Source organism: Octopus bimaculoides, chromosome 13 (assembly GCF_046866305.1).
Source record: "Octopus bimaculoides isolate indiv1 chromosome 13, ASM4686630v1, whole genome shotgun sequence".
Classification (NCBI taxonomy): Eukaryota; Metazoa; Mollusca; class Cephalopoda; order Octopoda; family Octopodidae; genus Octopus; species Octopus bimaculoides.
This window is the reverse complement of record NC_142940.1, coordinates 62,367,806-62,380,712: the sequence shown is the minus strand read 5'-3', so window position 1 is coordinate 62,380,712 and position 12,907 is coordinate 62,367,806. Positions and strand designations below refer to the sequence as shown.

Sequence of the window (12,907 nt, the reverse complement as noted above, 5' to 3'; positions counted from 1 at the left end):
ACGTCGCTGGTGCCAAGCCGTATCGGCCTCTGCCTTTAGCCTTGGATAACATCGGTGATGTGGAGAGAGGGGGTCGGTATGTGTCAAGGCGACTGCTGCTCTTGCATCAACAAACTTGCTCGGAGCGGAACCGTCGAGGGGCAGACCCATAGTCATAAATGACCGAAGAAGGTATATATATGCATACATACATACATACATACATACATATATATATATATATGTATATATATATATATATTCGAAACGCCGGAGTTTTAATGGTGGCAGCTGATGAAGCGGATGTTTCTATGTGGCCTGCTTGTTTGTTGCACCTTGTTTACCATTTGGTCCTCGTTCTTTTGCCACGTCATGTACCCAGTTATGTATCTATATGTACATGTAGATGAACGTATATACATACATGTACATATATATGCATATACTCATATATATATATGTAGTGAAACTATAACCGTTACATATATATATATATATATATATATATATATGCAGTAATCCCTCGCCATATCCCGGTTTATTATTTAAGCTTACGTCGACTCCTCCGTGGTGTTGTTTTGCATTTATATTAAAAAAATATAGATATACAAATTATAAAAATAATATACAGTACAGCACTGATTCTACTTTGCGGGTTTTCACTTATCGTATATATATATATATATATATATATATATATATTAGACACACACACACACACATGGGGATTGACACATACTTTAAGAAATTATTATTTCTTATATTTAATTGTTTATGTTATGATTTTATTTACTCCATGTGGCCAGACTTTGTGGACACCCTGTACATTAATATATATTTTACACACACGCACGTGTGTGTGTGTGTATTTATATATGTATGCCTCTGTGTGTGTGTGTGTGTGTGTGTGTGTGTGTGTGTGTGTGTGTGTGTGTGTGTGTGCGTGCGTGCGTGTTTGTGTTTGGCTCCTTACTGCTCCACAACAAGTGCTGATTTGTTTATGCCACCGAAACTTAGTCTTATAGAAAATTAATACTAGAGTCGACCTAACTGACTAAGCTCTTCCTGATTCCACTACAACTGCAACGCAATAACTGATACAATAAAAAAAATAAAAAGATAAAAAGAAAGACAAACAAAACCCAAAACGATGCCAGTTCATTCTCAGAACTTTGTTTAGAGTGTCAGTTTCTCAATTGTAAAGAATTTTATCAAAAACACATTGGAATATCGGTTTAGTGACAACATATTCATCTAACTGAAATGTATAAAGATTAAAGATAAAAAAAAAGTAGCAACGCCTTGGGTAAATGCTTTATGCTATAACCCCAGGCCGACCGATGACTTTTGAGTGAATTTAGCCAGCAGAAATTATGTGAAACCCGTTGTGTATGTACACACACACACACTCATATGTGTATGTATATATATATATATATATATATATATATATATATATATATATATATATATATATATTTATATTTATATATTTGATCCTTTATATTGAACACTCAATATTTCATCTACATTCAATACTTTCTTTCATGGTGCCATCCATTTTTATGTTATTTTATTTTATATCGTATATTGTATATCATATTATATATTGTATATTCCATATTCTATACCCCACATTAATTCTGCAGGAATATAAATAAAACATAAAAAACAGACAGTGTTGGAACTCTTTTAAGCAAAATAATATATATATATATATATATATATATATATATATATATATATATATATATATATATATATATATATATATATATATATATATATATATATATATATATATATATATATATATATATATATATATATATATATATATATATATATATATATATATATATATATAGGCGCAGGGGCGGGTCAGTGGTAAGAAGCTAGCTTTCCAGTCACATGGTTCCGGGTTCAATCCCACTGTGTGGCATCCTCGGCAAGTGTCTTTTACTATAGCGTCGGGCCGACCAAACCCTTGTGAGTAGATTTTGTAGACGGAAACTGAAAGAAACCCGTCGTGTATGTATATATATATATATATATATATATATATATATATATATATATATAAAATCAATCCAAACATGAACAGGCAAGAAAAAACACGAAAAAACAACAACGCGACGTGGAATAAGTACAGTGTTATTGGACGCTCAGAAAAGGAAAGAAAAGAAAGAGGATTTCATATTTCGAGCGGAGCTCTTCGTCAGAAATATAGGAAAAGTCCAAAGAAGGGAAGACAGAGAAAGAAAATCGCCAACGATGCACACGCGGTCACGTGTGTCTGTGTTTGTCCCCCGACCATTGCTTGAGAACCGGTGTTGGTGTGTTTACGTCCCCGTAACCTAGCGATTCGGCAATAAAGCGACCGATAGAATAAGTACTAGGCTTACAAAGAATAAGTCATGGGGTCGATTTGTTCGACTAAAGGCGGTACTCCAGCATGGCCGCAGTCAAATGACTGGTACGATTAAAAGAATATATATATATATATATATCGATTAGTAATCGTAAGATCCGAGGATCTAAATGTAGGATGCATGTAGGCTTCGAGCAGGATATCTCCGGTCTGATGAATAGCTAGTTGAGTACCCATGTTGAGTAATTATTTGATCAGAGGATCTGCCAACTATTTGTAAATTATAATGATTTATTAGGTATTTTATTAACGAAATAATGTTTGCTTTTTTTTTCAATTTTAGATTCGTCAACATCTGAAATTACGGAGGAAATATTACAGAAATGTGGCGGATATGGTCTATTTCAAAAGATACTCACTATTTTTGTTTTGATATTTGTAATATTTCACGCCACATCAACTTTAACGATGGTGTTTATACGAGAGAAGGTTCCTTTTTCTTGTTATCCTTCGAATTTCAACGAATCCATGATTCCACCAAATATCTCCTTGGATGAATTCCTAAATGACGTAACTGTCAAAGAGGAGAAATGCTCTGTGTATAACCTTGACATAGAAAATGGATTTTATATTCTTCCAAACAGCAATTCCACAAAGGAACCGTGTAATAACGGTCAAAAGTTTTACACTAAAGATTTGTCATCTATTGTATCTGAGGTAAGGAGTTCTAACTTCGTCGTTTAAAAATCTTTCTTTCTGATATGGATATAAATTATGCTAAATCTAATAAAGCTGCGACCTGAATATCCGGATATTTCTGTTGCTATAATCGATAAATATCCAATTACTGATTCACACAAAATCAGTTTATAAATTTTAATATTTATACGCGCTGCAAGACAACGATTTAGTAGAATCGTTACTGCACCGGACAAAATGCTTTGCAACATTTTCCCGACTTTAGGATCTGAGATAAATTCTGCCAGGGTAGACTTTATCTTTCATCTTCTCGGGATCGATAAAGTAAGTACCATGTAATCGCCAAGCCAACTTCTCCCTGAAATTGCAGGCCTTGTGTCAAAATATGAAGCCAATATTTATGCGTGCTGTGAGAAGGAGATAAGTGTAAAATTTCTAGACTAAGTTCTTCACCGAAAAGAATTAAGTTTAATGGAATGATATGAATAAGGCTACAGAGGGTATGAATGTTTTAACGCTATAAGTTAACAAAAAAAAAAAATCAAGAGGGTATCGATTTAATTCATTTAGCTCACTTTTCCCCATCAGACCGAGCGTTTGTTATGTTTTCTACGTGTGAAACATCTATGTCCACTACTTCAGCATGCTTGAGGAGAAAATGCATTGCTGATGAGTGCTAAAGAGGCTGAAACATGCTTTGACATTGCTATCGTCTAAACAGCAAGCAAAAATCAGATTATATTTCCTAAGGATGAAACATAAATGTTCTTTGTGATTATTATTATTATTATTTCTAATATATTTTCTTTGAAAGTCATAATGATTGCCATCATGTTTCCATTTTCAATCTTCAACTAAGGGAAAAATTTCAATTTACTGAGATTTTTTTAGCGCACGTCATTCAGCACGTCACTGTTTCCGTGAATTATCTAAAATTATTCATTAGCTTGCTTTAATTGTTTTCCTTGGTGTGCAACAAATATGAATGGTTGAAAAATGATTGTTGGACATTAAGGATTAATATGTTATTAAAAAATAAAGCTTTAAGAAGAGCATCGTGAAGTATATTTGCCACTTAAATGTCGTGCAGCTACAATTTATACCCCGCTCAGAGATTTATTATTGCTTTAAGAAGAGCAGTTTCTTGTATACTGAGCTATATACATGCATGCACATACACGCACACGAAGACCGACACACTCACTCACTCACACACACACACAGACACACACACACACACACACACACACACACACACACACACACACACACACACACACACACGCACGCACACACAATCACATGTAACAGCAGTTTAGTTTCCGAGTCTAATATCGCGAATTGGTTTCATGAATCGACAGTATAAACGGTGGCCGGTTTGACCAATGTACAATGCGTCCCAGAGAGCATTTTAAGCAGTAGATGACGCCACCAGAAGTGTTGGAGAATGTCTAAAACATGTAGAAGGTGTAGTGGGGTGTATTTGCATAGATGTATGCACATATATGTATAATTATATATATATATATATATATATATATATATATATATATATATATATATACATATATACACATACATACATACATACATACATACATACATATATATATATATATATATATATATATATATATATATATAATTTCATGTACACGGTATAAAGATACAAGCTAGTAATAGTTTCTTGCTTTGGAGACACGTTATAAAATCCTACCAAGGTCCGTGTCTCCAAAGCAAGAAACTGTTAGCAGCCCATATCTTTATACTGTGTACATGGAATGATGTTTACCTCTCTCCCTGGATGATGTACTTTGTTTTTGATCTTACCATATCAGAATAGTAAACTATATTTATATGAATATATTCATTTCTGTACATGCGTGTGAGCTATTATAACTGGTATATATAACTTTATAAATATTCGTAAAGCAATTTTATTCAAAGTATTATTTTTTTTCCTTCTCAGTTTGATTTGGTTTGTGAAAAAGAATGGTTGAAAAACTTTGCAGTGTCTGTAATGTTCGGAGGATATCTTATTGGAAACTTAATATTTGGGATATCTTCAGACAAGTAAGTGCGCAAAAGTGAATGTTCTAGAAAATATGCAATTTATGTGGTTGTATTTTCAAAAACATTGTCTGGTTTAAAAAAAAAACTTCATCAGACGCCATGGTATCTAAGATGTAAATAAAAGAGGAAGTCAAACTATGCATAAGGAGTAGACAGCCACCACCATACATACATACGTACGTACATACATGCACACATACATGTATATACATACATATATACATACATATATATATATATATATATATATATATATATATATATATATATACATATATATATATATATATATATATATATATATATATATATATATATATATATATATATATATATATATATATATATATACGTGTGTGTGTGTGTGTGTGTGTATAAAAGTTAAGATTAGGAAAAAAACTTTAGAAAGGAATTTCACAAATTACGTGTAGGCTTTAATAAATGTGCAAGCGCTTTCAGTTCTCAACATTATCAAGCACGTATTCGAACACGTGCTTGGGATGTGTTGTGGAGGGGTATGGATGGAGGGACATATCGATGAAGGGAGAATGTCGGTAGCAGTGAAGAGAGAAAGTAGGTGTCAGATGAAGAGAAGAAAGGAGGGAGTCAGATGAAGAGGGGAGGGGAGTTGAGCAAAGGAGCGAAAAGAGAAGATTAATTCTTGTTCACGGCAAAAGCAGGAGTCCGGATGGCCCCTGTGCAAAGACAATCCGAACATAGACAGGTGTTCTAATAAATGACTTGTAGAGCGGAAATGGCTCAAAACCGGAATGTCATTACTGAGTCTAATGTCTCGGAGGTGCTCTGCGAACCGGTCAGCCAAGCGGCGTCCCGTTTGACCGATGTACAGAGAAGGACAGAAAGAGCAGGAGATGCAGTGAATGACGTTGCTAGAAGTGCAGGTAAAGGAGTTAGTGATATGATAGGGACGATGATGGGTGCCTGTGAGGATGATGGTGTTAGAGAGATAGGGGCAAGTGAGACAGCGAGAGCGGGAGCAAGGTAACGAGCCAGGTTGGGAGATGGGGTTAGGGAAGAAACCGTGGACCAGAAGGTCATGTAGGTTGTGGGATCATTGGAAGGATGGGGGTAGGTTGGGGAAGATGTGCGAAGTGGAGGGGTCGGACTGAACTCTCCGGAAGGCTCGGAGAATGGTGCGTTGGAGGGGAAGGTTTTATTTAAAATATTCACGCTATCATACGACCCACGTTAGACTCCTCACTTATGCTATTATCGAAACGGGAGTCTAACGGTGGTCCTTCTGTAGCACTTACATAGCCTTAGCTGCCTTTTAGACTCAGCAATGACACCCCCGATCTTGCGCCTTTTGGAAATACCGTTTTGAAAGGTATTTCAGGCCGTTAAATAACACCAAAGGAGATTTATTATCTTTGTTTTCTATCTAACGTTTAGATAATAAATCTCCAGTTATATAATTCAGTATTTTAAACATGACTGTCGAAGCAGATGCGAACGAAAACAGTTTCGTACTCAATGCCCAATGTCTGTCGCTTTATATTTACAGCCCAAGTGTTTTCGTGTTAATTAAAATCCACAAAAACAGTTTTTAATTTGTCACCAAAATTTACTTCTCTCCATAAAACAAATAGAATCTTGCTTATATAATGATGTCTCCAGTGTGTTTAATTAGACGTTTGACTTAGAATTAGATCTGTCTTATGGTATCGACCACGGTCATTACTGTAATAGATAGGAATATTAAACGATTCTACAAAAATTGAAACAATCATTTAATCTCAATGGTTGTACTTTTGATAGATTTGGCCGATTCAAGATGCTCTGTGCTGCGGATATTCTTTTCATATGTAGCTGTTTTGCCAGAATACACTCACCAAATTATGGCGTGTTCATCATTTTGTATTTCCTTGAAGGATTCGGATATGCAGGTTGTTATATAAACATATACACTATCTGTAAGTACTTTAAAACTCATTATTGTTTTTACATAACTAAAAGCCACAGACCCTGGGGGTGGGTACCTTTGATCGAATCGACAGTTGATATTTGTGATTTAATCTATTGGCCGTAAACTATTCTAAGGTAATATTGGTAGGTATTGAAATTTAAAGGATGTTTAACTTTTGTATCACTCTTTATATGCAATATAATATAGTCACTCAAATAATATCAAAAGTTATTAATACAATATTTTTCTTTATTACAGTGCTAGAATGTGTCTCTCAGAATTACAGAATGCATTTGAATTTTGCTGTTCATGGAGCATTCGCTCTCGGAGAAACACTTCTCGCTGGTGTAGCATTTTTACTTCGTAAATGGCAACACCTATTGTATGCTGTAACTATTCCGCATATTCTGGTTCTCATTGTAGCAGTGAAGTAAGTATATCTTTGCAGTTTGCAACGATAATCTGAATAAATATCTACATAAATATATGCAGGATGTCTCAAAATACGTATAGATGTCTACTCAATTTAACAGCTGATAATTAAAGTTTTATTTCGTAATTGAAGTAAGCCAGACTAAGTTTTCACTTACACGGACTTATGTTAAATCGATACTAGATGTTTGAAAATGCAATTGAAGCGAAAAGACTATTTAGGAGGGAATTTCAAATAGATGCATCCATGTGACTTACTATCATGCGAATTAGAGATAAGTTTGAGGCAGATGGAACTGATCAGAAAGTCCACAAGACTTCGGAAATCGATGAGTTCCACAAAGCAAAAACGAATACTAGAAACGTATTGCCAGATTTCAAGAAAATCTGTGTGCCAAGCGAGTCGTGAGATGTGAACTTCAGAATCAAGGATTCATTGCAAGTCCAAGGACTACCATTGAAAAATGACATTCCATGAATTGTCCATACTCTCAAAGGAAGTGATCGAGACCGCAGAGTGGAGCTTTGCAAGTGTATTTGACAAGATGTGTAGGAAATGTAAACTTTCTTACAAAGATTGTTTGGAGTCGATGAGACTACAGTGAAATTAAATGACTCAATTAACTGTCACTGTAGCACCTGCTGAGGATCCGAATATTACGGAGTTATCCGAATTGGCATCGAGTCATATAATTTATAATAATGAAGTTAAACGAGTGATATTTTGAACCACATGTATATTGAAATATTTCCATAAATTTCTTCATATTTTGAAATGCTTTAACTGAGAAAGGTTTACGTAATGGATGTATTTCCTGTTCTGTATTACTCAAACGTGAAACGTGCGTATTAAATTATTTCAGATATCACTATTTTGGTTTCTCATTGTAGCATGTGTGTGTATGTGTGTGCGTGCGTGCGTGTGTGTGGATGTGTATGTGTCATTGGGTGTGTCATTGTATGGGCGTGTGTGTGTATGTGTATGTCTCATCTTGTGTGTAAGTGTGTGCGTATGTGAGGTTTTATGCATGACTGTTTGAGTGGAAAGCAGTTTTGGTAAACGTATATACGTATATATTTTGCAACATATATGATTCACTGGATTATGGTTTACTGACGATTGAATTTTACTGTGATGTTTTATGATACGAATCTATAAACATACATATACTCTTATATACATGTACATTCGTATGTACAATGAATATAAGGAACACATTTGATTTACAGTCCTCTATCATATTACAGTACTTACAGATGATAAACCCACCCTATACATAATTATAGCTTCACGTTCGTCTACAGATTGTATAATTTTGTTTTACTTGATATTAAACTGTATTATGTTATTGTTATTATATATTCAAAATTGACATCGCATCGCTTCACTTTCAGCTTCTCGTTTTAGCAAAACTATCCTAAAACAATACCAGATTATATCATTGTTTACAAATCATTTTACTTGACAGATATCTTCCTGAATCTCCTAGATGGCTTCTTATTCAAGGGAAATATGCAGAAGCTGAAAAATCCTTTAACAGGATAGCAAGAACAAATAAAAAACACAATGAGAATGTGGGAAAACTTATATGGAAACTTCAAAGAGAAACGGAACGGAAATCCAAATTTGAGGATGAAGTTGAAGGAAATACGAATCTTGAAAATACAACCCACACAGCAATTGATCTATTAAAAACGCCTCGAAGAGCGATGATTACAACGAATATTTGGTTTAATTGGTAAATATTTTATCATGCTCGCTATTAGATATAAAATTAGTAGATATCAACATATTTAAATACTATCAATACAGGCGCGGGTGTAGCTGTGTGGTAAGAAGTTTGCTTTCAAGTCACATGATTCCGGGTTCAGTCCCACTGCGTGACACTTCGAGGCAACGTTTTCTGCTATAGCTTCGGGCCGACCAAAGCCTTGTGAGTATATTTGGTAGATGGAAATTGAAAGAATCCCATCTTATATATGCGTGTGTGTGTGTGTGTGTGTGTGTGTGTGTGTGTGTGTGTGTGTGCCTTTATGTGTGTATTTGTTTTCACACTACATCGTTTGACAACGTGTGTTGGTATGTGTACATCCCCGTTACCTAGCGGTTCGGCAAAAGAGACCGATAGAATAAGCGCCAGGCTTAAAACAAAAAGCGCTGGTGTTGATTCGTTCGACTAAAAAATTTTCAAGGTGGTGCTCCAGCATAGCCACAGTCTAATAACTGAAATAAGTAAAAGATAAAGCATATTTTATACTAACATTTGTTGTAATTTTGTAAATGATATCTACAGATATATATCTACATGACAAGTCAGCTTATTCAGTACTTTCGTTATATTAAATTATTGAGCAATCTGTTGAGATCAGTTTACAAAGTTATATTTCAATCTTACTATTTCTGTTATAGGTTGGTCAACAGTATGCTTTACTACGGAGTTACACTAAATTCTGTTGATATGTCTGGCAATCGGTATATAAATTTCTTCATGATGTCAGCAGTAGAAATTCCATCCAACATTCTTGGATGTATAACCTTTAAATGGTTTGGGCATCGTAAGCCGCTTTGTTTCTTCATGGTATTTGGTGGAATTAACTGTATTGTTTCAAACTTTGTGCCAACAGGTAAAATTTTGTTACATCAGGTATTATTGTTCATTTATTGTCAAATAGATAAATGATAGGCATACAGCTGAAGCCCGTACTCTAAAAAAATTTCCTAGTTCTTGCCTGGTTTATTTTGAATAACATCCTGAATCGATGGTCAATTAAAATTATATATGTATGACCTTACAAAAGGAAATGAATAATATTAACATACGAACTAATTACTTACTTTTTATGTGTTCCGTTACAGTATAATATTCGTCTTACGGACAGAAAGTCTAAAAGGGACCACTTCAACAAATATATGTAAAAATTACTTCCTTTTTTCCGTCTTAGAGTAATTTCTAGTAACTTTCACCATAACACCACAATATGATCTTTGAAAAATCAGCTCACTTATCGTCACCACCTTCAATGTGGTTGAATAACCAATCGCAACGAGTCGGGATTCACAGCACGGGTTGCACTCTTCATCCATTCGATCGCTGAATACGAAACATGCCTCACGGGACTCCAGCTCGGGAGATTTTCCTGAGTCATCATCTTACTCTTGTACGCCAAGCCGTCACGAGGACCCATTTACAGCTGGGTGGACGGAAAAAGCGTGAAAGGAAGAGTTTCACTCTCGCGATCGTGGATGCAACACCCTCACCACGAAACCAGAAGACAGAAAGAAACATTCGAATAATCGTCTGTTGTTAATCTCTTTAATCTCTTTTTTGTGGCTATCTCTTTGTGCGTCTGTCTCAGGTTCTTTGTATGTACATACATACATACATTCATATATATATATATATATATATATATATATATATATATATATATATATATATATATATACATGTATGTATGTATGTATGAAGGCATGTATCGATGCATGCATGTATGGATGCATGCATGTATGTATGTATATATATATATATATATATATATATATATATATATATATATATACATATATACACACATACACATGTATCTGCATATGATATTGTGTGTAGATATATATATGTATATGTATGTATGAATGAATATATGTATATATATATATATATATATATATATATATATATATATATATATATATATATATATATATATATATGCATATGTATGCATGTATGAATATATATATATATATATATATATATATATATATATATATATATATATATGCATACTTTTGTGTTTGTGTATACAGGTATATATCTATATGTGTGTACGTATAAATATATGTAAATATAGGCAATTGTCGTATGCTTGAATCATTGCAATATAAGAAAACAAAGAAATGGAGCAAATTTCTCTGAACAAGAATAAAGCAGAATTGACCGATTTCTTATATTCCGGGTGAGTCACCCATGGACAGAAGCAAATAATCAGAGGAGTATCGAATTATTGGAGATCAGAGTTCGGCCATATGCAATCTTAGGCACATCAGCTGAGTCTCAAACAATGTTGTGAAACAATAGACTGACGTATTAAAAATTAGTTGGTTTAAAGTGAAATTATAATATAGACTGAGAACATTTTTTAAAGTAGTTATACGGGGAAAAATAGATAATTAAAAATCCTAAACAGAACGAATTTTATTGGAAACATGTCTCTTCTTGGAGCCTTTCCATTAGTAAACCTTTGATTGATATTCTTAAATTTGTTCTATAATAACAATCTATTTTTACATGTCCTGAAAATGTATATTACAGATGACATTAACAAAAGAAACACTAATTTATTGTTTCAATATCCTTTCATGTTTTATCTTTTACATGTTTCAATCATTGGACTGCAGCCATGCAATGCGGGGCACCGTACTGAAGAGTATTGGTCGTACAAATCGAATCCAGTACTTAATTTTCAAAGCCTGGTACTCATTCTATCGACCGCTTTTTTCGAACTGCTAGTTTACGGGGACGTAAACAAACCAACTGCGGTTGTCAAGCGGCGGTGGAGAATACAAACAAAAACAAATCCATGCACACATACAAACACATCTATATATGATGAGCTTCTTTCAGTTTCTGTCTATCAAATACACTCACAAGGTTTTGATCGGCTCGAGACTATATTAAAATACACTTGCCAAAGTTGTCCTGCAGTGGGACTGAACTTGGAACCATGTGATTGGGAAGCAATCTTCTTAACCACACAGCCACGTTTGTGCCTATGGTCAAAATCTCTGATCAATGGATTAGAGATTTAAAACAAAGGTCTGTGCCTATGATCAAATTTCTGATCGATAGATCAAAGATTTAAAAGAAAGGCATACTGATAATTTCAGGAACAGTTGATTGAGCATCGACTCTCACACATCCGATATAACATCTCCCATTGATGCATTATTTTTATCAGAAAGGCTTTGATATTTTAACCCTGAAGTTCAATGATTGAAATGAAATTTCTGAGCTGATATCCAGTTGTTCTATTCGGATACATTTCTATATTCATTTTCTTCTCCAAAATAGTATCAATGCAGCTATGTAATCATTATATTGTACATATGTTTACATTTAGACGTATGAACAAATATTAGTAGTTCAATTTTATTGTTATGCTACTGAAACTATGCGACGCTTTGTTTCATTTTTTACACATAGGTAACATTTGTCATGGCGTCTCAAGTTCATCCTAATACACATAATCGGCCGAGAAATCAAAGTGGTCCTGCAAATTGGGAATATATGTAATTATAAATATCTTGTCAACTACCAAACTTCCTTCATTTTGTGACAATTTCTATTGTTACAAAACTATTTCTGTTTTTCCAAGCTATTTCTATTAGATACGATGAAGGAGAAATTTCAGCTTGTCATATATTT

At 34.0% G+C, this 12,907-nt stretch overlaps 1 protein-coding gene across 6 annotated transcripts in view; it reads left to right on the top strand.

The window, feature by feature from the left end:
- LOC106880859 (organic cation transporter protein) overlaps positions 1-12,907 on the top strand; it is a 42,913-nt gene that overhangs the window by 10,792 nt on the left and 19,214 nt on the right. For 3 of the 6 annotated variants that reach the window (XM_089361934.1, XM_089361935.1, XM_014931005.3), the window contains 6 exons: positions 2,694-3,067; positions 5,019-5,122; positions 6,902-7,056; positions 7,308-7,479; positions 8,951-9,220; positions 9,892-10,106. In XM_089361934.1, the coding sequence (XP_089218060.1) occupies positions 2,694-3,067; positions 5,019-5,122; positions 6,902-7,056; positions 7,308-7,479; positions 8,951-9,220; positions 9,892-10,106 (1,290 nt within the window). Of the gene's footprint in view, positions 172-2,693; positions 3,068-5,018; positions 5,123-6,901; positions 7,057-7,307; positions 7,480-8,950; positions 9,221-9,891; positions 10,107-12,685; positions 12,772-12,907 lie in introns of all 6 variants that reach the window. The other 3 variants (XR_016244071.1, XR_016244070.1, XM_052972542.2) reach the window with 2 other exon arrangements.